This window comes from Convolutriloba macropyga, chromosome 4 (genome assembly GCF_964194025.1).
Source record: "Convolutriloba macropyga chromosome 4, txConMacr16.3, whole genome shotgun sequence".
In the NCBI taxonomy this organism is placed as follows: Eukaryota; Metazoa; Xenacoelomorpha; order Acoela; family Convolutidae; genus Convolutriloba; species Convolutriloba macropyga.
In genome coordinates this window covers 66,918,410-66,946,055 of record NC_134471.1, presented here as the reverse complement: position 1 = coordinate 66,946,055, position 27,646 = coordinate 66,918,410, and the positions used below count along the sequence as shown (strand labels likewise).

At 35.4% G+C, this 27,646-nt stretch overlaps 1 protein-coding gene across 1 annotated transcript in view; it reads right to left on the bottom strand.

The window, feature by feature from the left end:
- The window catches only part of LOC142338619 (uncharacterized), a 215,436-nt gene that overhangs the window by 167,850 nt on the left and 19,940 nt on the right, over window positions 1-27,646 (bottom strand). The window contains exon 2 of the mRNA XM_075388455.1: window positions 19,353-19,656. Coding sequence (XP_075244570.1) covers window positions 19,353-19,599 — 247 coding nt within the window. The 5' untranslated portion in view covers window positions 19,600-19,656. The remainder of the gene's footprint in view (window positions 1-19,352; window positions 19,657-27,646) is intronic.

The following is a 27,646-nucleotide window of genomic DNA, read 5'->3' as shown; positions in this document are numbered from 1 at the left end:
ATTACAAGTTTCGCTTAACGTTCCAAAGCTTTGTCTTAACAATTGTTTTTGCTCAACGCCGTCGGTTATGCAAAAATTCATTCATAATCCCTGTCAAAATATTTATCTAAAACCGACGAGAAAAGCGAGTTTTCTCGGATGATTACCTGGCCATTACATTAATATGTTGATCTTAACATCGAAAGACTTTTCTTCAACCGTTTTCATCTAGTGAGCACCACCATAAGTGCATCAAATCACTAGACAGAAAGACAATCAATAACCTTCATTTTTTATTAGAGGACCAATCAGAAGTCACTAATGTTGGTTGCAACTCACCCATTTTGAATAATTATGAAATGTAACTGAAAACTGTTCAATTTTTTCATAGAGGCTTCTCGAAGGTCAAATGAAAAAAATTACAGCATGATTGTTCAAATCTCTTTCATCAACATCCAAGCAGTTGTCTGCTTTCATCATTTTCTTCCTGTAGTGCAAACCCAATTGATTTGCAGCAATTCGAGCTTCGAGTAGACATTATTCTAGTTCACGAGGGTATTTCGATCGACCTATTTTGGTGAAAACTTTTTCCAGCTATAGGTCAACACGAGGTTGTGAGTTAGTTTTACATCCCGCCTTCCCAATCATTTAGTTTATATGTGCACAGTCATTTTTTTCACCAAATATTGCCTTAGCGAAGTCGCGACCAAATTGACTAGGATCCGAACTCACAACGATTGAAATCAAATTGCACCCTTTGCACATGACTTGCTCATTGTTTGAGTTATCAGCAGACAACGTTCTTCGGACAATTCAATCGCAACGACGCTGAAAAATTCAACATTATCCACTTTCAGCTCTCGCCTTATCTTCTTCAACCTCGGCTGATGTTGATCAATTAGGTTTTCCAGTTTTTCAGAAAGAACTTGTGTCCGACGGTTCGTTTCTCTGGGAGTTGATGATTGATTAGCCTTTATGTTCAACGCGACGATTAAGGTGTCCGCTCACATCTTCCTTGTGTTACATCATCTCTATCTTGATCATCTTCCAACTGCGAGTCCACATTTAAATTTTTGGATTTCTCACAGTTATTACGACCCTCATGATCTTATTCGAATGTAAGTGAACTGTTGTCATCCGACTCCAAGCTAGAGTCAAGCAAATGTTTATTTGCAATTAGAGCAATTTTGTGTATCTAAAACCGGGAAAAACTCATTTAAAAATCTCCCTAGCTGAACATCGAGACTTTTACTCAACCGTTTTTATCTAGTGAGCACCGCCATCAGTGCAACAAATCACTAGACAGAAAGACAATCAAAAACCTTCATTTATTATTAGAGGAACAATCAGAAGTCACTAATGTTGGTTGAAACTCACACATTTTGATTAATTATGAAATGTAACTGAAAACTGTTTAGTTTTTTCATAGAGGAAATCAACAAAAGAGCAATCACAATCACAAGCAAAAGCAGGTACATGAAACACTGAACAACTAAGTGCACGCCACACGCGGCTTATTACAAAATAGTAGAGCAATTAAAAGATGAAGCAACTAAGATTATTATCTGACACAGCCTCTGAAGCATCTTTTTAATGACAGGAAAGCAAGAAGTACGTCGTTATGTTTGACAAAGCAGAAAATTAGAAGATAACGCCAATTCATTAACAAGCAACATTTACAGTAAGATAGCTGAATGGAAAAAGGAAAATAAAGGTAAGCGTTTTTTAAGCCTCTTTAGGCTTCTCGAAGGTCAAATGATAAAAAATACAGCAAGATTGTTCAATCTTTGTCACTTTCATCAACATCCAAGCAGTCTGCTTTCAACTTGTTCTTCTTGTAGTGCAAACTCAATTGATTAGCAGCAATTCGAGCTTCGCGTAGACATTATTCTGTTTCACGAGTGTATTTCGATCGAACTATTTTGGTGAAAAGTTTTTCCAGCTATAGGTCAACACGAGTCCGTGAGTTAGTTTTTCATCCCGCCTTCCCAATCATATAGTTTTTAAGTGCACAGTCATTTTTTTTCACCAAAAATTGCCTTAGCTAAGTCGCGACCAAACTGACTAGGATCCGAACTCACAACAATTGAAATCAACTTGCGCCCTTTGCACATGACTTGCTCATTGGATGAGTTGTCAGCAAACAACATTCTCCGGACAATTCACTCGCAACGACGCTGAAAAATTCAGCATTATCCGGTTTCAGCTCTCCCCTTATATTCTTCAACCTCGGCTAATTTTGATCAATTAGGTTTTCCAGTTTTTCACAAAGAACTTCTGTCCGATTATTCAATTCTCTGGGAGTTGATGATTGCTTAGCCTTTATGTTCAGCGCGACGATCAAGTGTCGGCTCCCATCTTCCTTGTGTTACATCATCTCTATCTTGATCATCTTCTATTTGCGAGTCATTATTTAAATTTTCGGTGTTCTCACAGTTTTTTTGCGTCCCATGATCTTATTCGAATGTAAGTGAATTGTTGTCATTCGACTCCCAGCTAGAATCAAGCATTTGTTTATTTGCAATTAGAGCCATGGTGTGTATCTTAAACCGGGAAAATTTCATTTAAAAATCTCCCTACCTGAAACCCACCTAATAAAAGGGTAATAAAAAGAACCTAAGAGCTAATTTTGATAACTAGTGAGCACCACATTCGGTGCTTCGTTGCACTAGTAATAAATAAAATCAATTCTCAAGGTAGGTCGCTCATTTCTGAAACCCTATTCAAGTTTCAAAAATGCAGAGGAATTTCCAATGTTGAATATTCGCTTTGCTTATCGAAAATGGGCTCAATTTTAGGTTGTTAACTTGTTGACTATACATAATCATGGAAAACAGAGTAGCAATTACATTCAAATTAAACAGCAAGTAACATAGAACGCTGTAAATGAGAGCATGACACACTAGGATAAAAATATACAGAGAGCAGACATTTACGATAAACAATCGGACATTTTTAAACACTATGCAGAGTAACAACAATGTTTTTTTAATTGACACTAAGTTGTGAACGCAAATATCGAGCTATTTAAAATTTTTTTTCAAGTTTTCAGTTGGAAAAAGGAATGTGACTGATAAACTTAATGAAACCTACTATTTTTGACATAGTGGAGGGCAGAAAGCTCAATTGTTCTAAACTTTTTCGCTTTTAACATTCATTAATGAAAACCCAGTTTTTCAAATGAAGAAGCTTCGAAAGAATTTCAGTCAACTTCAGTCAGCTTTCAAACTTACATATCAAAAATTGAGAAAAAGCTTTAGTCGCCGAATCAAAATAAAGACAACAAAGCTAGGATCAAAAACCACACTCGGCCTCCAAAGCAATATTTTTTTCAAACTAAATCATCGTTCGGATCTAAGTTATCGTCATTTTCAGTTGCCTTTGCGTATCTCACCCCGTAAAGCTCCCTTGAGAGAATATGCAGTGCGATAGCCGCTGCGCGATAATTGGTTTTCCTAATTTTTACCCCCAGCCTTTGACTGATTAGGTCACATTTGTCATCGGCACCAAGAAAAGATGCTGCTAAAAGACGTCCGAACGCAGACGGTCCTCCTATAGGCGTGAGAGTCATCAAGTCTTTTTCTCCGAACATGCAGAAGTGGAGATATTGGAAAGTGGGGCTTGATAATCCCGTTGTTTCTTGTTGAGCTCGTCAAATTTGGACCTGAATCTGATGTTCGCAAGGGGTATTTTTCTAGCGTGCTTCTCTTGAACAGCATTGATTCTTCCTAACTTCTCATCAAAAACCTCAATTTTATCGGAAATCTTGCTTTCGGCCTTACCCGAACTCTCGGTTGGTGTTCGTACTTTCTTTTGCGAGCAATCGTTCTCAAAACTCTTCTCCTCCCAGTTGCATTGAGCGATATTGAGGGCCCATAAGTGTTCGAAAGAAATTTGATGCTCTTTTTTTCTACTTGAATTTTGTGGGTGACTTTCTAGGCCTTTTATGGCTAGATGTGGCTGGTGATGATGACGGTTGAGATCCATAATAGCTAATATGGCTCAATTGTCCGTCAGCATCAACCATTTTCCGATCTATAACTTCCATGGCATCAGAAATTGCATTCATTTTCAGAAAAACACTCAGAGAGCACTCGATCTCTCTATTTTTTGTAAAGAAGCGTGACCTGTGTCTTCGTTGGGCAATTTTGCAAAATTATTTTCTTGTCCCTTTTTTCGCAAACACCCGCATCAGTCTACGTGCTTTGTCGAAGTTTTGTTAGGAAACTACCTTATTAACTCGAGTTGTTCGAACCATTCTTGGTCTACAATAAGGATTAAAAAAGCTTAAAATGATTATTTACCGATTTTTTGCTTAAACGTTTTCAACTCAACAAGTAAACAAGAAACCGAATTAACCAATGTCCCAATTGAAGAGAACAATATATCAAATATTTCCTTGGTACTAAAAAATTCATGTCATAGGTAAATAGTTCTTGAGTCTCAATTCTTTTAGATGATATTGGTTGACGTCAGATATAGGAAATAATGTCGCGTGGTTAGCTCAATCGACGGCACAAGCCTTGTGGGAACCACTTCTGGCGCTCAATCCGCCAGTCATGTGTCTTAGCTTATTGTTTGGGGTTAAAAAATCTCCTTACAAGAATTTTTGTGTCTTATAACTTTCATGTGTCGTAGGTTGATACAACAGGGATAATAATGAGGCGTGCGCGGTAGGCTCAATCAAAGCTACAAGTCTTTCGGCGCTTCAATCCGCCAAACTTAACTCAATATTTCAGGTTAAAACAGTTCCTTAAAAATTGAAGCACAAGCAAAGTAAAATAAAACTTCTGGCTTGTTTAATTGGTTGAGGCTTGAAACCAGTTCCTTTGAATATATGGGACCCAAATATTGTATGTTTGTTACTGTTTGATAACAGAGATATGCACAAGATTTCAATGACCAAAAACTGTCAGAGCTAGGAGACTCAATGATCATCAAGTTGAGATTCAAAGTAGCCATGTTTGCTTGGTTCTCCACCATCCTTTACATTATGATTTATTGCTCTCTAGACATCGTCACCCGTGCTCTGATTCACTAAACCTTTAGAGTGCATTCGATCTTCGTGGTTTGTTGGACCAGCGTGATGTCAGTCGGTCAACAGTTACGGCTTTTAACTTTGATATTTATGGATAGGTCCAGCGGCCAAATCACGCTGTTGAGGGAAATAAGAAATGGCTGAAGTTTCCCTTTCTCCAAAAACAACCACAACTTTTTCTGAGCCTTTGAGATCTCACTCTCAGAACATGCATCATTTATAAGAACTCAGATCGCAAAAGGTTTTTCTAAACGAAACGCAACAAAGTATCAAAGCAAAACTTAAAAGTCATCAAGTTAACAAAACCCTGTTTACAACAAAATAAGTGAGGAAGCCGCAATCGCGCTTAGAACTATCAGTCAAGTCAAATCGATTTTAAAAGTCGAGCAATAAAGTATTTTTCTAATCCTTATTAAAAATTGTAGACAATGGAAACAATAGAACGTATGACAATTCATCGGTATAAGTATATCCTGAACTCATCATAATTAGTCAAGTGGACTTTGTCCTTTCCAATAACGAAGTTCAATTAGATGTGCCTTTTAATCATTCTTTTAAGTAGCCTCTGATCCGAGAAAGCTTTTCCTGTGCTGTTATGCGACCGCGGAATTAAATCGCAAATTAAAGATTTGAAGCTAACAGTATCCGCGTAATTAAATATATACTTAATATTGTCAGTTAAATTTTTGATGGATCTGCCCTCAGTTCCTTGTCGCGTTGTAATGTAATTTCCACCAATTAGCGCTACAAGAAAATTAAGATCCTTTATTTCTTCCTGGTAATTTCGAAGATTTTTCGCTTGTTCACCCTCTCGAGCCATGACTCTGATTTATTTTGGTACATATGGCTTCATCCTTACGACATGCGAGTCTCCGATAATACCAACTTGATATAATTTGAACAAATCGTGCATCTTTCAACTGAAGAAAAGGCCTTTATTTAATTTGGACAAAAACCTTCTTTTAGCCTAGACTACCTATTTTGAGCCCCTTGATTTCCGATCACATTATTGGGCGCTGCCACGACCCGGGCAGATAGGCGGACACCTACCGCTTAAAAGAACTAACGCAGAGTGAACATAAATACTGGCCAAAATGGGCCAAATGGGGTAGGCTGGAATGATTCACAAGCACCAATCTACCTCATCTATCAATAACTACACGTACAAATCTAAAACATCAACACTACCAGAAGGGTTTAAAAAACCACAGTTGACCATATTTGGACCACTGCGCTATGAACAACGTTCAAAAGTATGCACACATCTCATATGAGGGGTGTAATCACTGCAGAGGCAAAATGCATCCCCTAGACAGTTGAAAAGAAATATACAGCACCTAATCCTTAGTTTGTGTACATATAAAATAGGGTGCAACACGCCATAGAACATCAGTTTTGGACTATTTTACCATGAAGAATTTCAAAATGCACGTTTGGTACAGTCCCACAAGCCCCAGGTGGTTGAAGACCGTGCAGAGGCAAAATTCACCTCCAAGACAGCTGAAACACTATCATTAGCACCTGACAGCACCTGATCATTAGTTTCTACAGTTGAAAATGGATGTAACAAGCCATAGGACATAAAAACGGACCAATCTAGGATGAGAAATTTCAAAATACACGTTTGGTACCCCCCAAACCCCCTGGGGATGCAACACCTGAAGAGTCAAAGTCCAACACCAACACCGCTAAAAAACACATATTCAGCACATAGTATTTAGTTTATACATAAAACAAGGGTTGTAATAACTTATAATACATCAATTCTGGACTTTTTTAGGATGATAAATTCCAAAATATACGTTTGGTACCCCCCAAACCCCCAGGGGGTGCACCCCTTGCAGAGTCAAAATTCAGCAACAAGACCCCTGAAAACATATATGCACCACATGCTTGGCGGTGTCTATAGATGATAAGGAGTAAAACAAGCTATATTACAACCAATTTGGACCATTCTACAACGGGAAATTTCAAAATTCACATTTGGTACCAAAACAAAACCAATAGGGGGTTCCAACAGCTGCAGAGGCAAAATTCGGCACCAAGACCCTTGACAATCTATATGGACCACCTGCTTGTTGTTTTTCCCCGATAATAAGGAGTAAAACAATCTTTTGTACAACAAATTTGATCAATTGTTTAATGAGAAACTCCAAAATTCACATTTGGTACCAAACACCTAAGAATGGGTAATTACACAGCTATAGAGAAGAAAATTGGTAAGTTCCGGTCAAGCAACGGACTGAAAACTGCAAGGGGCACACTCAGGACATGTTACTGTTACCTAATCAACCAATAAAAACAACCAGTATAACTGTTTTATCACACCGAAAATTCAAGCGCAGAATTTGAGGTAATGGTGTATTTTTCCAGTTTACACCAAAATTGCCACAAACCAATCAACAGTTACATGAAAAACAGATATTTGCAGTAACCAGGTGCTTATTGCTAAGTGATTGCGCTGAAGAGGAGCTTATTTTGTTCAGTGGTTGCTGACTAATTATTGCAAACAGCTTTAAACATATTGAATTTTTTAAATTTTCAGGTGATATTATGTAGCAATGCACGTCGAAAAAAGTTGTTTAAAATTTTTTGGTGGATCATCTCTGGCCTCCCCTATGACATGCTTGAAAAATTGGAGGGTTACATGATACAAAATATTAAATTCTGCAGTTCCAATGCGCTAATTTTTTAACCGAATTACACAGAGAAAGCAGTTAGAAAAACTAAAGAGTCAGAGTATTCGCCATTTTTGAACACGATAATCGATTGTTTTGATTTGTACTCAATGAACCTCAAAAACACAGTAAATGAGCAAGACAACGAGCATACAAACGTATACATCGATAGCGTAACCGTAAAGATACTAACAAATAAGTTTAAAGAAGCATCACTTCACACTGCACTTGTTCAATTTCCTTTCAGCAGAATTATCAGCCACCACTGGTTATTAACCACGCAAACAAGTGTATGCAGTAACGATAATGTCAGCATCATGCGCTTGCGGCAATGTTGAGCTCATTTGTTCTGTAGTTGCTGCATAATTAGCGTAAACCACTTTAAACGTCGATAATTTTTTAAACTTTTAGCTGATAATATGTAAAAATTAGTTGCAAAAAACTATAAAAATGCTGTCATTGATTATTCTCTGGCTTCAAATATGACATGATTGTTCAGATGAAGAGTTTTTTGATACAAAAAATTTAATTCTAATGTTCGCATACGGTAATTGTTTTAAGTGGAACCGAGTTAAACAGAAAAAGCCGATAAGGAGTCAGAATGTTCGCCATTTTCGAAAATGATACTGAATTATTATGGCTTGTACTTAATGCATCCCAAAAAGCATGTCGAAGGAGTGAAACAGTGAGCAATTAAATTTATACATTGATAGCGCAACCGTAAAGATACGAATAAAACTGTTTAATGAAGTTGCATTTTACTTTGAACTCATTTAAAGACTCTACAAAAATTATAAAAGGCTACGCATTGGTAACCAAATAAACAGGTGTAAGCAGCACTAACAGGGTTATTGTTCAGCGCTTACCAAAATGATGAGATCATTTGGTCTGATGGTTGGTGACTAAATAACGGAAACAATTTTAAACATGGTATAGTCTGTAAGCTTACAGCTGTTATTAAGTAAGAACGCACGTCCAAAAAAAAACGTTGAATAACCATTGATTGATAATTCTCTGATTTCCATTATGAAATGATTCTTAAGTTGGTGTGTTACTTTATACGAGAATTCTACTTCTACTGTTCGACTGCAATTTTGTAAGTTGAATTGAATTACAACGAAAAAGCAGTTAAAAAATTACATTAGTTGACATTTCTTAGATCGGTGTTTATTTATAGTGAGTGGTGCTTAATGTGTCCGAAAAATAAATTGAATTAGCAAAAAATGAGCATACAAACACTTAAACTACTAGCGTAACCATAAAGATACGAAAAAACAACTGTTTAATTCAGTTCAACTTAACTTTGCACTGATTAAAAATTTTTAATAAATGGATCAACGACCAATCACTAGGAACCACGCAAAAAAATGTATCCAATAAAATCAAGGATATCATCAAGTTTCTTCGTTTAGGTTGAGTTCTTTTGGTTTATTCCTTGTTGAATACTTAACTTAAACAAATTTAAACATCGATAATTTTTTTAACTTTGAGATGAAATTTTGTAAAACCACATGTCAAAATAACGTTGAAAAAGCCAATCACTGATGAAGATCTCGCTTTAATAATGACATGATTGTTAACATGATGGTTTACATGATACAAAAATTTCTATTCTAATGTTCCAAGACAATAAATTTTTTAAGTTGAACCGAATTAAATAGAAAAAGCAGTTAAAAAATCAGAATATTCGCCATTTTTGCAAGTGATGGTGATTTATTATGACTAGTGCTTAATTCATCCCAAAAAAAACATCAATGGAGCCACACAATGAGCATACGGACCTTTGCGTTAGTAGCGTAACCATACACATACGGAAAAAACTCTTTAATGAATTATCACATAACTTTGCGCTTACTCAAAGTTTTTTATGTTAAAATGATCAACAGCGAATCGTCAGGAACCACGCGAAAAGGTGTATGCAGTAACAGCAAGGTTACTATCAAGAATTTTCGGTTAGGTTGAGCTCACTTGGTGCAGTCCTTGTTGATCAATTAATCTAAACACCATCAAACACCGGTAATTTTTTTCAACTTTCAGAAGTTATGTAAACACGCATGTCAAAAACCATTGAAAATGCCTATCACTGATAAAGATCTGGCTTTAAAAATGAAATGGTTGTAAACTTGATGTTTTACATGATAAAAAACTTCTATTCTAAAGTTCCAAAGCAGTAAATTTTTTAAGTTGAACCGAATTAAATAGAAAAAGCAGTTAAAAATCAGAATATTCGCCATTTTTGGAAGTGATGGTGATTTATTATGACTGGTACTTAATGCATCCCAAAAAAACATCAATGGAGATAAACAATGATTATACGGACATTTACACCAGTAGCGTAACCATAAAGATACGGAAAAAATCTTAAATGAATTATCACATAACTTTGCACTTACTCAAATTTTTTGTATTATAAAATGATCAACAACGAATCGTCAGGAACCACGCGAAAAGGTGAATGCAGTAACAACAAAGTTATTATCACGCTTTTGCGGTTAGGTTGAGCTCACTTGGTTCACTCCTTGTTGATCAATTAATCTAAACAACTTAAAACACCGATAATTTTTTTTAACTTTCAGGAGAATTTATGTAATCACGCATGTCAAAAACCAATGAAAACGCCTATCACTGATGAAGATCTGGCATTAAAATTGACATGATTGTTAACATGATGGTTTAAATGATACAAAAATTTTATTCTAATGTTCAATTACAGTAAATTTTTTTTAAATTGAACCGTATTAAAAAAGAAAAAGCTGTTAAAAAATCAGAATGCTCGCCATTTTTTGAAGTGATGGTCATTTATTATGCTTAGTACTTACTGCACCCAAACAATAATTGAGCAAAGCAATGATCATATAGACGTTTGCCTTAATAGCGTAACCGTAAAGATACGAAAAAAAACTGTTTACTGATTTATCACATAACTTTGCACTTACTCAATTTTTTTTTATAAAATGAAAAACGCGAAAAAGTGTATACAGTAACAACAGGGTTACTATCAAACTTTTGCGGTTTGTTTGGGTTCACTTGGTTCAGTTCATTCTGATTATAAAACCCAAACAATTTTAAACATCGATAATATTTTTAACGTTCAGGTGAAATTATGTAAAAACGCATGTCAAAAAACGTTGAAAAAGCCAACACTTATGAAGATCTGGCTTTAATAATGACATGATTGTTAACTTGATGGGTTACATGATTGTTTAGGCGAAACCAGCTTGAGAAAGGAAACCATTTGTCATGAGAGATGGCTAACTTTAACTCAAAATCCACATTTTTTCGTTGGTTTAGCTGAAAACTCTTGATTTGCTGTATCTGTGAAGTTCTCTTCATTCATCTGTTACATGAAGCTAAAAAACGCAACTTGACAGTTTCAATAAATTTTTTTAATGATACTTGTATGACTACTAAGAAATAATAAAATCATATATGGCCTAGTATATGGACAAAGAAATGTCCATTATGTTTGCTTTGCTAAGGTTTGCTAACGCCAACTGTGGCTTTTGTTCATCTCAATGAAAGCCTCTCTTAATTTTACGATTGCGTTGCGCCATTAAAAAAATTTTGTGTGATCATTGTACGACTATTGAGAAATCACACAAATCATATATAAACTAGTATGATTACAAGGAATTTTTTTTTCTTATAGAATGTCTTCAATGATCAAGTTTGTTTGGTATCAATTGCTTAGGCCATAAAATTTTTAGTAACCATAAGCTTTTTAGTGCAAAGTTTGATATTTCGTATGATTCTTTTATTACTACTAGGAAATCATACAAATCATTTATGACCTAGTTTGATTACTAGGAATCATATATGACCTAGTGTGAGTACTAAAAAATTTGTATGATGAGCAAACGGGGAAAGGAAAACACAACATCCAAGACTAATAGAACAGTTCGGCGATAATTTTGCTAAGAAATGCTTCATAAGAGCTATTTTTGTCCATATTCCTTTCAATGAATTGTATATTGAAAGCTCGTAAAATAACTGAAATACTATTCAGCAAATGCTCAGGAGTAATAGTATTAAATTTAGTTTGTTTTGTTTCTTAAGTTATCTGTTGGTTAACTAGTTAGGTTTTAACTCGCATATATCAAGAGTATTGGTGAAACGAGGACTTGAATATGGGATCCTAAGCTACCATTTGGTTAGACAAACGTTCTAGATAGCAAATCACTCAAAATAATCCCTGGTCGAGGTTTTTGGGTAAATTTTTGTAAAAAAATATGCGATGAGTGCAGTGAATTTTTGTAACAAATGCTGTGATTGCGGTAAAAAAAAAATTGCCGCAGTTCTTACAAAAAACCACAAAATTCACCGCATTTCCTACAAAAATCGACGCATTGTAAAAAATTAACTCACCGCATTTCTCCGAATGTCTTACAAAAAAATTCGACGCGTCGACTTTTGTGGCAAAATAATGTAAGAAGTGCGGTGAATGCGGAGAATGCGGGGAAAAATGTAATTCACTGAATATCACAGCATTTCTTACAACCACAAAATTTACCGACTTTCTTACAAAAATTCACGCCTTCGTCTTTTGTGGCAAATCTAGGAAATGCGGCGAATAAGGTGAAAAAAAATCGCCGCATTTCATAGCATTTCGTAGAAAAATTCACCGCATTTCTAACAAAAATTCACTTCATTTGGCTTCCAACGTTTACCTAAACTCACAAGAATATTTCTGTAAGTGATAGTTGGCGGAGTGAAATAAGAGGTTGAAGACACGCAGAAGGTAGGAGGTTCGAACCCGTGTATGAAAATATCTTTATTGTAAGAACATCGAGAACCCGGTGAAAACAAATAATTCACCGCGATTCACAGCCTTCACCGGCAAAAATATATAAGAAATAAGCGGTGATGGTTATTTTCACTGAAATTTTCAAAGCTACTACCAAAAAAACACAAGGAAAAAACTTTTGTGCATTACAATGCCGACTTTCTGTAGCTCTGTTGGGATAATAACCGAAGTGCAGCAACTCAAAGTTTTGCTTTCCTTCAGCACATATTAGTGTGCCATTGAAGTTTCCGTTCAATCCGAATACTACTGAGCGAAACAGCGATTCCGAAGTTACAAAGATTCCATATTTGGTTTGACCTATATCACACTTCATTAGTTTACCTTAACGCACTTTGTTTTACTGCACATGTACAGTATTTTTCAACAACTGTATGTATACCTTCTTGTGCCACCATACAACTGTATGTATACCTTCTTGTATGTATACCTTCTTGTGTAAACCAACATATTTGAATTTATTTGTCCAAAATGTTTAGATCGAACGACGTGCAGGGATCTTAACTGCGAGTGGTTAATCGGCTGAGGATTAAAACCAGTTTGGATGAGCAATTAGGGTTTCTTTTCATTTATTTTGAAAATCGATTAAACACCAATCAATCTTGAGGAGTGCACGATATGTTAGGTGCTCATCCCTTACATGAAAATAAAACGTGGTTTTATATCTGATATTATTTAGTTCGTGCACTTTAATTTGCAAAGAGACAATGTGTCCCTAAACCCCTCGTTTCACTTCAACGGAAGTTCACACTCTTCAATAGGTATCTAAAATTAATTTAAGTTTACAAACCAAATGAACATTTAGCTTAACCGAAAATATACAAATTGAATTTTTAATTTTATTAACTGAGAAAAATGCACGCCTCAAAATGCACTGGTTCATTAAAAATTTGATGTAAATTCTTTGTGCAATTAGATTAAATGGCCGGTCAAATGGAACCACGGATGCGGTATCCGTGTTTGTGAAATTCTTTTAGGCAAATGCTCGGGAGTAAACGTATAAATTGTTTTTTCTATTTTTTCTTTAGTTATCTGTTTGTTAGTGAATTATTTTTCACTTGTCCATTCAAAGAGTTTTGGCGTAAAAAAACATTTGTACTGGATTCTAAGCAGCCTGCAATGACTTCTTATCACATCAAACAGTCTAGATAGCACATCCAGAAATCACTTAAAAGTAACATCGCGTCGAGGTTTTTGAGTAAATTTTTGTAGGAAATGCGATTAGTGCGGTTAATTGTTGTAAAGAATGCTGTGATTTTGGTGATTGCGGTGAAAAAAAAATATTTTGCCGCATTTTTTACAGAAATTCACCACGAAATTCACCGAATTTCTTTACAAAAATGCACCGAATCAAATTTTGTGGCAAAATTATGTAAGAAATTCGGTAAATGAGGTAAATGCGGTGAAACAATTTAATTCACCGCATTTCATAGGCTTTCTTACAAAAATTCACCTCGAAGTTCACCGAATTTCTTACAAAATTTCGACGCGTCGACTTTTTTGGCAAAAGTATGTAGGAAATGCGGTGAATGCGGAGAATGCGGTGAAAAAATGTAATTCACTTCATATCACAAATTTCTTACAACATTTCACCACGAAATTCACCAACTTTCTTACAAAAATTCACGCTTTCGTCTTTTGTGGCAAATCTAAGAAATGCGGCGAATAAGGTAGAAAAAATCGCCTCATTTCATAGCATTTCGTAGAAAAATTCACCGCATTTCTAACAAAATTTCACTTCATTTGGCTCCCAACGTTTACCTAAACTCACAAGAATATTTCTGTTAGTGATAGGTGGCGGAGTGAAATAAGAGATTGAAGACACGCAGAAGGTAGGAGGTTCGAACCCGTGTATGGAAATATCTTTTTTGTAAGAACTTCGAGAACGCGGTGAAAACAAATAATTCACCGCGATTCACAGCATTCACCGGAAAAAATATATAAGAAATAAGCGGTGATGATTATTTTCACTGAAATTTTCAAAACTACTACCAAAAATACACAAGAAAAAAACTTTTGTGCATTACAATGCCGACTTCCTGTAGCTCTGTTGGGATAATAACCGAAGTGCAGCAACTCAAAATTTTGCTTTCCTTCAGCACATATTAGTGTGCGATAGAACTTTCCGTTCAATCCGAATACTACTGAGCGAAACAGCGATTCCGAAGTTACAAAGATTCCATATTTGGTTTGACCTATATCACACTTCATTAGTTTACCTTATCCGCACTTTGTTTTACTGCACATGTACAGTATTTTTCAACAACTATATGTATACTTTCTTATGCCACAAAAACCAACATATTTGAATTTATTTGTCCAAAATGTTTAGATCAAACGACGTGCAGGGATCTTAACTACGAGTGGTTAATCGGCTGAGGAGTCAAACCAGTTTGGATGAGCAATTAAGGTTTCTATTCATTTATTTTGAAAATCGGTATGATTTTGTTCGAGCACTTTAATTTGCAAAAAAAAAACATTGTGTCCCTAAACCCCTCGTTTCACCTCAACGGAAGTTCACACTCTTTAATAGGTATCTAAATTTAATTTAAATTTACAAACCATATGAACATTTAGCTTAACCGAAAATATACAAATTGAATTTTTAATTTTATTAACTGAGAAAAAAGAACACCTCAAAATGCACTGGTTCATTAATATTTTGATGTAAATTCTTTGTGCAATTAGGTTAAATGGCGGGTCATATGGAACCCAAATGCGGTGTCCGTGTTTGTGAAATTCTTTTAGGCAAATGCTTGGGAGTAAACGTATAAGTTGTTTTTTGTATTTTTTCTTCAGTTATCTGTTGGTTAGTGAATTATTTTTCACTTGTCCCTTCAAAGAGTGTTGGCTTAAAAAAACATTTGTACTGGATTCTAAGCAGCCTGCAATGACTTCTTATCACATCAAACAGTCTAGATAGCACATCCAGAAATCACTTAAAATTAACATCGCGTCGAGGTTTTTGAGTAAATTTTTGTAGGAAATGCGGTTAGTGCGGTTAATTGTTGTAAAGAATGCTATGATTGCGGTCATTGGGGTGAAAAAAAAAATATTTTGCCGCATTTTTTACAGAAATTCACCACGAAATTCGCCGAATTTCTTTACAAAAATGCACCGAATCAAATTTTGTGGCAAAATTATGTAAGAAATGCGGTAAATGAGGTAAATGCGGTGAAACAATTTAATTCACCGCATTTCATAGGCTTTCTTACAAAAATTCACCTCGAAGTTCACCAAATTTCTTACAAAAATTCGACGCTTCGGCTTTTGTGACAAATTTATGTAAGAAATGCAGTAAATGTGGTGAAAAAAAATTCGCTGCCTTTCACAGCATCTCGTAGAAGACTTCACCGCATTTCAAACAAAGATTTACCGCATTTGGCTTCCAAAGTTTACCTAAAATCACAAGAAATTTCATAGACCTAAGTGAGAGTTGGTGGAGTGGAATAAGAAGTTAAAGACACGCAGTAAGAAGTTCCAAACCGTGTATGGAAGTATCCTTATTGTAAGAACATTGAGAACGCGGCGAAACAAATGATTCTCCGCGATTCACTTCATTGACCGCAAAAATATTTACGAAATACGCGGTGAAATTTGTTTTCATCACCAATCTCGAATCTCTCCAAAATTTAAAAGACTACTACCAAAAATCTACGATGAAAAAAACTTTTGTGTCTCACAGTGCCGGCCTACTTTAGCTTTGTTAGGAAAATAACCGGTGAGTAGCAACTCCAACTTTGGCTTTTCCTGAACTCATATTAGTGTGCCATAGAAGTTTCTTTTCAATCCGAATACTACTGAACGAAACAGCGATTCCAAAGTATAATTCCAGCTACCCATAGGTACAAAATTTCCCTATTTGGTTTGACCTATACCACACTTCATTGGTTTTCGTTATCCTTATTTTGTTTCACTGCACATGTACAGTAATTTTCATTAACTAAATATATACTTTGGTCTGCCACAACAACCACCATATTTGAGTTTATTTGTCCAAAATGTATAGATCGGACAACGTGCAGGGATCTTAACTACGAGTGGTTAATCGGCTGAGGATTCAAACCAGTTTGGTTGAGCAATTAAGGTTTCATCTCATTTATTTTGAAAATCGATTAAAAATACCAATCGACCTTGAGGAGTGCACGATAGGTTTGGTGCTTTTTCTCTTCCATAAAAATAAAACGTGGTTTTATATCTGATATGATTTTGTTCGTGCACTTTAATTTGCAAAAAAACATTGTGTCCCTAAGCCCCTCGTTTCACTTCAACGGAAGTTCACACTCTTTAATAAGTATCTAAAGTTAATTTAATTTTACAAACCATATGAACTTTTAGGTTATACGAAAATATACAATTTAAAAAGTTAATTTTATTAATTGAGAAAATTGCACATCTCAAAATCGAGTGGTTCAGTAATTTTTTGATGTAATTGTTTTGTGCAATTAAGCTATATGGCCGGTCAAAAGAAAACCAGATGCCGTATCGTCGTTTGTGAAGCGTCAGAGAAGTTCGTTTTCGAAGTTTTCTAAACGTAAGAGAGACTCGAACAAAACAAAAAGTCAAACTCATCGAACATGATTTAATCAACAGAATTCTCATCAATGTTCAACCAATATACTACATCTTTCAATTCCAAAGTAACAAAGAAATTTAACTCCACTCAATTTTTTTTCGAACCAGCTAAAGAAGATTTTTCCATAATATGACACATTCTTTCATAATTGTTTTCTAAGAAGTACGTTTAAAATTCCTGCAAAAGAACCCTGTCTTAACGTTTGATAATATTATATAAAGAAGGAAAATACTTCATAAATCTAACGCCGGACATAGCAATGACCTAATTTCACAAGAAATTTTATAGACCTAAGTGAGAGTTGGTGAAGTGGAATAAGAAGTTAAAGACACGCAGTAGGTAAGAAGTTCCAAACCGTGTATGGAAGTATCCTTATTGTAAGAACATTGAGAACGCGGCGAAACAAATAATTCTCCGCGATTCACTTCATTCACCGCAAAAATATTTACGAAATACGCGGTGAAATTTGTTTTCATCACCGATTTCGAATCTCTCCAAAATTTAAAAGACTACTACCAAAAATCTACTATGAAAAAAACTTTTGCGTCTCACAGTGCCGGCCTACTTTAGCTTCGTTAGGAAAATAACCGGTGAGTAGCAACTCCAACTTTGGCTTTCCTTGAACTCATATTAGTGTGCCATAGAAGTTTCTTTTCAATCCGAATATTACTGAACGAAACAGCGATTCCAATGTATAATTCCAGCTACCCATAGGTACAAAATTTCCCTATTTGGTTTGACCTATACCACACTTCATTGGTTTTCGTTATCCTTATTTTGTTTCACTGCACATGTACAGTAATTTTCATTAACTAAATATATACTTTGGTCTGCCACAACAACCACCATATTTGAATTTATTTGTCCAAAATGTATAGATCGGACGACGTGCAGGGATCTTAACTACGAGTGGTTAATCGGCTGAGGATTCAAACCATTTTGGTTGAGCAATTAAGGTTTCATCTCATACCAATCGACCTTGAGGAGTGCACGATAGGTTTGGTGCTTTTCCCTTCCATAAAAATAAAACGTGGTTTTATATCTGATATGATTTTGTTCGTGCACTTTAATTTGCAAAAAAAACATTGTGTCCCTAAGCCCCTCGTTTCACTTCAACGGAAGTTCACACTCTTTAATAAGTATCTAAAGTTAATTTAATTTTACAAACCATATGAGCTTTTAGGTTATACGAAAATATACAATTTAAAAAGTTAATTTTATTAATTGAGAAAATTACACATCTCAAAATCGAGTGGTTCAGTAATTTTTTGATGTAATTGTTTTGTACAATTAAGCTATATGGCCGGTCAAAAGAAAACCAGATGCCGTATCGTCGTTTGTGAAGCGTCAGAGAAGTTCGTTTTCGAAGTTTTCTAAACGTAAGAGAGACTCGGACAATACAAAAAAGTCAAACTCATCGAACATGATTTAATCAACAGAATTCTCATCAATGTTCAACCAATATACTACATCTTTCAATTCCAAAGTAACAAAGAAATTTAACTCCACTCAATTTTTTTTTTCGAACCAGCTAAAGAAGATTTTTCCATAATATGGCACATTCTTTCATAATTGTTCTCTAAGAAGTACGTTTAAAATTCCTGCAAAAGAACCCTGTCTTAACGTTTGATAATATTATATAAAGAAGGAAAATACTTCATAAATCTAACGCCGAACATAGCAATGACCTCTTCATTTCAAAGATCGATCATAACAGATGTTCGAAAACCGAACTTATCAATAATCTCTGGCGTCCAAAAAGGACAATGACGAACAAATCAAACGTACCGACGCTTTCTGACGTTTGAAACGGGACATACCGAAGACGTTTTACAGATTTTGCGTCGTCTTCGTTCCGTCTTCTCAACTAAGACATGACACAGAGTCTAACGCTGCATCTTATTTTTCTAAAAACTTATACAAGGTTCTTTTTCAAATTTCCTTTTGGTTTGCTTCTCTTGATTTAATTTAAATGTTTAAATGGACGAAATCTTTCAATGTTGTTACATTGTTAAGTTCCATTAAACACTTTCGAATCAATTATTCGTGCAAAATTTTGGCTACTTTTCCCATTTGCAATTCAAAACGACTATTTATTTTACTCAAAATCAGTTTAAGAATTTAATATGTTCTGGTTATGAGTTACCAAATATTTCTCAAGAACCATAAAGTCCTTTCATGATTTTATCGCTGGTATTTAGCAATGTATATTTTGGTTTTTACTTCAAAAGTTGAAAAAGTTTGTTCGTCTTGGGTAATGAAAGCTTTGAGTAAACTTACCCGTCCGTTCACCGTATATGTTGTTTGCAAGATTATGTTTCACATCAAAGAATTGCATAACAGGGGTTGCTATTACGTAAGGCAGCATGCAAATAGTGTACACAAAAGCAATAACTCCGAAGGCTTTCCTCAGCTGATTTCCTCTCTCGGCCAGTTGTTGGCTAACTTGTCTAGAAAAAGCGACTTTGGATTTGACGTAGAGACCAGTCACACAAAGAAATGTAGGTATCGTAAATATGTAAAACATTGCCGCGAAAATGAAATATTTTCTAGTAAGGCAATTGGGACAGTCAAATAGACCCGTCTTAGTATGAAGCAATTTTCGACAAAAGTGTTCAAATATTTTGAAACTTTCAGGCTAAAAACTAACTGTCTATGACTTAAACTTCCTACCGATGCATAATAAATAAAATGGCTCCTTCCATTTATTATTATAATTATAATCATTATACATAAGTTGTTTTTCTCCACCGCAAATTTCGTACATACATTGAAATGCGGTGAAATTATGTAATTTCACCGCTAGAGTAAGCGGTTTACTTACAGAAATTCACCACATTCAACCGCTTATCAAATTCGGTCTACTTTCATTAAAACATGCGCGTTGAGTTTTTGTAAGATTAATGGTGAAATTACAAATTTTAGCGGGGAAATGTGGATTTTTTGTAAGTTTACCGCTCACTATAGTGGTTAAATTACATAATTCAGTGCTTCAAAAAAGTTCAGAAAGAGGTGTGATTATTCGGGGGTAAGACTTTTGGGCATCTTTCAATAAATGTAACTTAACTTCGTTGTACAAAAAGCAATTCGGAGCGTTTTCTAGCGGTGAATTCATGTAATTTCACCACTAAGTTAAGCAGTAAACTTATGCAATTTCACCGCCTTCACTGCTGATCTCACGCATTCTTAACATTTTGTTCCAAGCGAAGGGTTTGTGTAATTTCACCACTAACTTAAATAGTGAATTTTTGTAATTTAACCGCATTCACCGCTTTTCTCACATAATTTGCAAACATTTTTCAAAACAGTGAATTTATTTTTTTTCACCACTACCAAGCGAAAAAAAATTTTCAATTGCTTTCACCGCCTGTTTTAAGTAGTTTCCTCGCATTCACCGCTTATCTTAAAAAATTTTTCACATTAACATGTTATCTTATATAATTTTGCGTTGAATGGCGGTGAAACCTCGACTAGGGACTATCTCAGCTCACCCACAAAAGAAAAACTGCTACTCTGATTAGCTTTTCTCCAAATAGGCTGTGAAGTAAGAAGAGCTTGTCCGAATCAAACTATTGATAGTAGTTGAAAAGTTCGTTCCCGAATTTTTTTGTCAGTCATCTGATTGTTTGGTTCAACCCACTGAAATTGAAAGAAAACAGGAGGTCTTTCTGACGGTTTGACCTAGCACTACTAATTTTTATCTTTCTTAATTAATCGAGTTCATATAAGTGCATATAAGAACATATAATAAGATATAGTGCTCAAATCTTCGATTCTGCTGATTTTTGATGGAAATACGAATGTCAAATTTAATTTTACAATGACGGCGGCGTTTTTTAAAATCTTTTTGACTTATTCGATTTATGTCACCACAAAACACTCTGCGCCAAAAAACCCGATGAATGACAAATACCCAAAATAGAATTTTTGTGTTTCTGCTGTTAGGCTTCTAACTGGGAATGACTAGAGCCCAAAACTCTATCACAATTGAAAGGTTTTTAAAGAAGTATGACCTTGTCTGACAATAAAGCTTAGGCTGCTAGCCCGATGCTCTTTCACAGCTGCACATAAAAGATATTTGATATGCGTACTAAAAAAGTTCTGAATCAAGAATATGTAGTGACCATTTACGGAAATACATATAGCTAAAACACAACAACCAGGTATGTAAAGAGATTTTTAGTCAAAGAATTATGTTTGAAGGTTATCTTGGAACCTCTGCTTAATATTTGGATAAAAATAAAGGTATTCAATTACCATTCTGTTAATCAACCCGGGTCGAAGTTGAATGGTTATCTTGCAAGATTCTGGCAGATTCTGTCAGATTCTTGCAAGAATATGCATATCCTTGCAAGATTTCAGCCAGAATCTTGCAAAATAACAATTTTTCTGCCAGAATCTTGCAAGATAACCATTTTTCTGCCAGAATCTTGCAAGATAGCAACTTTTCTGCCAGAATCTTGTAAGATAATCATTTCTCTGTCAGAATTCTCTAAGATACCCATTTTTTTGCACAAGATCCTACAAGATGAATTGATCAATGCGGAAAAATTCTGACAGCAAGAGATTTGCGCGAAAGCTCTTCTAAGGTCCTTCGAAGCTTAAAAATATGGCAGGCCGAGAATAATCACATTCTTTGGGCATTGGCAAGAAAAGTAAAGCTTAAAGGGCTGAATTGAACGAAAGGAAGCTGTTGAAGATGCAAAGAATAATATCGCATAATTTTTTCAATAGAAGAGGTAATCTAGACATGTAGCTATGTAAGTCTTGATAAATTTGAAGGAAAATAGTTTTTAATAGTAATATAATTTGTGTTAACAGTTCTCAAAGTCAGATTTTAATTTGTTTTCTTCAGATAATTAATATTTCCAGATATAAAATCTACTTATATTTTTTATTTTTTATAAAAAACACGCAACTGACTCTTAAGTAAGTTTCTGCTTAAAATGAATTGTGTTGCATGAATGAGAGCCAATAAGAGGACAGCTCAACCGGAACGAACTTGTAAGAATCTTGCAAGATAACTATTTTTCTGGCAGATCTTGCAAGATGACCATTTTTATGCCAGATCTGACAAGATAGGCAGTTTTTGCAAAGTTCTGGCAGAATCTTGCAAGATAACCATCTGGTCTCGACTGGGGAAACCAGAATCTTTTCATCGTATATAAATGCTTGTTCAAGAAGACCGGTGTTCGTTATATAATCGGTTTGGTAATTCAACAAAACTCATATCTCATGCGTAACCATCGATATGCAAATACATGCATGTTATTGTTTAATCTTTCCCACTTATGGATGTTTGTCCTATTTATCCTATCGATACGTTTGTCTGCCCTTAGAATAGAGTAATTTTTGATAAAAAACTGTTGAACAATTCTCCTAATGGTCGCAAGGATACGAAGAATCGGGAAAACTTAGATCTTCATTTCTCCTTATAATCTAATTATATTCACTGAAAAACTTCAATGGATTAAGCTAAACAGAATGTATTTCAAATGTATAATTGGTATCTACAGGCATAATGCCTCAGTAGAAGCCTTTAGTTTATCGAGGGTGCAAAAAATTTAGTTATTGTTTAAAATAGAAAAACAGCTGTGGGATTTAGGAAACATCTCGCTGTCGCGTATGCAATTGTCCAGGGAGCTATTACTTAAAAATAGTGCCAAATGGATGAGAGGAACCATCGTCTTTACGGAATTACGGCGCTCGTAGCTATTCCTGACACAGAATAGTTCAACGTTTTGATGGAATTTTGGTTTAGTGAAATACGCTTGTTTGTGACACGTAAGTGTGTATTGGTTCGAAAAAATATTTTTGTTTTTTTTTCGTTTGGCTGGCAAATAAATCAAACTGAGAGGTTTTTTGTTCATTCTCATTGGCTATCCTCTACTATCAACAATAGTTTTAGATAAATTTCTCCGAAGAAATAAATTTCCGTGAAAATCAGTCAAATTTGTCTTTCCACAACCGTGGAATTATACCACACAAAAACGCTCAAGCGTTCTTGTAACCAGTTCATTAAACGAATACCTTCAGTTTATAAAAAGTTGGTGCTCAAATTCGTGCCTCTCCGGATTGCAAGAATTAGCAGTAGTATATAGGTGAGCGACCCTACCCCCGGGGGGGGGTGAAGACCCCCATATATTAAGATTAGGTATAGCGGCTTTTTCCGATTAGGGTCTTCACTAATGTATTAAGATTAGGATTAGAATCTAGGGGCGCCTACATGTATTAAGATAGGGTACAGGCTACATGTATAGTGTTCTAAATACTCTCTTTTGATTGGTTAAAAACGACAGCTTTTTTCAATAGCAGAACAAAATAGATAAAAATTATAAAGCATAATTATAAAAATTCACAAAGACAAAATAATAAAAAAAATCACAAATTAGAGAAGAACAAAAAGAAAACTTATTATAAAAGAGCTTCAATTTGAGGGGTTCGGTATGCATACCTTCGGCTAGAACTACTCGTTTGGGATTGAAATAGGATAGCCCTTTCCTTGTCTTCTGTTCATATGTAGCAACACAATGATTTATTGTTCTGAACCTTCTGTTTGTCGAAGTAAGGTTGATAATTTCATCCATCACTCGTCGATTTTTTTCCATTGGTCCATCTCCAGTCTCCTCTAGAGTTGTTTTGTTCAGGCCTTTGCTACTAAATATGTATTTATCGGACTTGGCATCCTGGCAACAAAAGTTTTTGCAGCACAGACAAATCATTTTGGTACATCTGAATTAAGATGTACAGGCTAGGGTACAGGATTCAGATAGGGTACTAATTATTAGGATAGGGTACAGGCTACATGTATAAAGATTAGGAATAGAATCTCTATTTATTAAGATTAGGAATAGAATCTACATGTATTAAGATTCGCTATAGCCGCCATATATTAGGATTAGTTATAGCCGCCGACATACATTAAGATTAGTTAAAGCCGCCGATATGTATTAAGATTAGTTATTGCCGCCGACATATATTAAGATTAGTTATAGCCGCCGACTTGTATTAAGAATAGTTATAGCCGCCGACATGTATTAAGATTAATTATAGCCGCCGATATGTATTAAGATTAGTTGTAGCCGCCGACATGTATTAAGATTAGTTATAGCCGCTGACATATATTAAGATTAGTTATAGGATCAGGGTTTTTTTGCAAAAGTGTTGCGATTTTTGTACAATTTTACGCTGTTTTTTCTAAAGTGATCTAAATACTCTCTTTTGATTGGTTAAAAACGACAGCTTTTTAAAAAAAATTGAATTGGAAAAGTTGTAAATAACAGACACGGTATAAATTATGCACATCAAACTACAAAATCATTAGCAGAATAAAATAGATAAAAATTATAAAACATAAATATGAAAGTTCACAAAGAGAAAATAATAAAGAAAATCACAAATTAGAGAAGAACAAAAAGAAAACTTATTATAAAAGAGCTTCAATTTGAGGGGTTCGGTATGCATACCTTCGGCTAGAACTACTCGTTTGGGATTGAAATAGGATAGCCCTTTCCTTGTCTTCTGTTCATATGTAGCAACACAATGATTTATTGTTCTGAACCTTCTGTTTGTCGAAGTAAGGTTGATAATTTCATCCATCACTCGTCGATTTTTTCCATTGCTCCATCTCCAGTCTCCTCTAGAGTTGTTTCCCCAGTCTCCTCTAGAGTTGTTTTGTTCGGGCCTTGGCTACTAAATTCGTACTTGTCGGACTTGGCATCGTAGCAACAATAGTTTTTGCTGCACAGAAAAATCATTTTGGTACATCTGAATTCTTCTTTGAAGAGTCCTGGCTCTCGTTTATCGTGCTTCCTATGCTTTGAGCAACACGTTCTAGGAAAAAGATTGTGTGAGGCATCTGCTCTGAAGGAATCGTCACAGTTCTTCTCTCGCAAAGTCTCCCATTCTTCCTTTTTAGCAGGTCCAAAGCAATTGTTCAAGTTCTCGTGCGTTAGCGCTAAATAAACAGAATCCGTGTCCATTTCCAAATCCTCAAACTTGTCAACATCGAAAAATTTAACAAAGAAGTTGTAATAGAGCTCCAACATACGTAGCTTAGCGTAATGAAATATAAAAAACCCAACTATTATAGGTTCTCGATGCTCAATTTTGGATTCTAACACTTAGTCATTTTCCAATTGATTGTTTTGTGCGTCTTCTCATCAATCTGGTACTTGGTTTCTGTATGTTTACTTATGTCCATAATTTGATATCCATAATAACTGTTTCCCAACATTTTCATTGTCTCAGCCACAACTTCCAGCATCTAACACTGACTGGACAAAAATGTTGAAGCATTTTTTGGAAGTGTACTGTACAAATCTATAAATTTTTGTGTATTTCAGACCAAGACTGGGATAGAAGTTGAGTAAAGTAGTAATGATTGTCCCATTTTCCAACTTGAAGCTCGAAATCAAAATTCGTTGAGGTTGTTTGAGTAGGTTGTTTTCAATTGCATACGCTCACATATAATCTCTAATGTCGGCTCGACTGACTTTAAGGTTCTTAAAAATAGGAGGGAAACTAGAGAACTTGTATTTTAATCCGTCTGGAGCTTCGAGATCGCACTGTAAATATCCAAACATTTTCCCATCTCCTATTTTAGCTAAAATAGACTCTTGCTACATAGGTAGTTTGAAGGGAAAGTTCTTCCTCATGTGATTTCTGACATTTTACCTTTCTTTAACACGTTCACACCAGTTAAACTCCCAGACTTCAACAATATTGTATCCTTTGTTTCTCAAATATTCTCTTCTCAGCTCATAATGTTCTCTTTTTCTAATTCCTCTCTGCATTTCCTCCTCCGAGAGGCTTGCTCGAGGTTCGTGACATGTGCAAAAATGGAAATAACAGCCCATGGCTTCGGATACTGTGTCGCAATGAGCACAAAATTCATCCACATTAAAACACTCAATCATTTTCTGTTTCCCGGTTGTATAACAGTTTTCAATAGTGCATTCTGGGAGCTGTGATTGAAGATAAGGCATGAACATGTTCTGAAATGCTCGCGATTTATTGGTTCGAGCTTTGAATTTTGAGAATTTGTGTCGAGCTCCCATCGTGTGTAAAGACCAGTTGGCATTTCTTGACACAATGAAAATGGATAGAGTTGACTAGCATCAATACCCACGATAGATTTACGTATGTTTTTCGAATTCCTGATGTAGGTTTGGTCAACTGCTGCCTTTCTTGTGAAAACAATAGAAGGACCATCAGTCATGTCCTGACGTGTTTTATCATGTAAGTCCTTGTCACTTTCAGCAAATGGGAAAATTTTGTGATTTGTTGACTTGTGATTCAAATTACTTCATCTCTGCAGAGTGCGCTGTTCTTTCATTACTAAAAAGACTACAATGCAGAGAGAGTAACAGAACGATTTGGAATACGACTCCCCAATTTTTATATATAAAAAATTAGTTCCAAATTTGAACTTTTTCCGAGATCGATTTGAGATTTAACGAGATGAGGAGAATTTATCAAAGCTTGACTTTTATGGTCAATTAAGTCAACTCATTTCCTCTAACTTTCCTTCCATCTTTGGCTATTAATTAGGATAAAAGTGTATAAGTTACTTTTTTCGGTCATTATTCAGATTTGAGCTTACCTGTTTCCTATAGAAATGTTAGCTTTTTAGCTTTTCTATGAGTTGATTCCTTCCTTGGTCACTCTACATCTGATACATTTCCTTTTTTGGATAATAACGTCACTGTTTCTGGGAAACATTACCCTTTTTGGATACTTTGTTCTCATTGGTGGGAGTTGAAAATAAATAGAGCTGGAAAATTCACCCAGCATCACTTGCTTTCTCTTCCCTTAAAACAACATCACCTCTGTTTATTTGCTTTCTCTTCCCTTAAAACAACATCACCTCTGTTTATTTGCTTTCTCTTCCCTTAAAACAACATCACCTCTGTTTATCACCTCAATTACCTTTGTCTCTAATCCTTATTCTCATCTCACCACATCGAGAAAAGCATTTACAGTGCAGAACAACAGCCTTCTCTACTCATTTCTCTCACATCACCTCTGTTTATCACCTCAATTACCTTTGTCTCTAATCCTTATTCTCATCTCACCACATCGAGAAAAGCATTTACAGTGCAGAACAACAGCCTTCTCTACTCATTTCTTTCACAGAGGAGACTGCTCGGATAAGCATCATAGACTTATTGTATGGGCTCTACGAGTCTCTTGTAACCCTACCTATTACAGTGTGGCAAATTTTTGAGCACCAGCGACAACAATTTGACACATATCATTAGGGACAGGTTCCAATCACGGAGAATCCGCTTGGAACTCACGCAGTGTGTGTCACGTAGTTGCTGTGATCAGGGGGCGTCAGATTTTCCCGACAACTACATTGCTGGAAGCATTCAGTACACATTTGCGTGGGAGGAAGAACAGATTCCCCCAACAACTGGTTCAAAACACCCGAGACAAGTCAAGTATCAAGTCCAGAGCCGCAAAACAAACTTCTCCAGACAGGGAGCAATGCTGGCAGCAGTGAACAAAGTGAGTTGAGTGTCGATACTAGCACCACGTTGTCGTTTATCGATCTGGAAAACTTCGATACT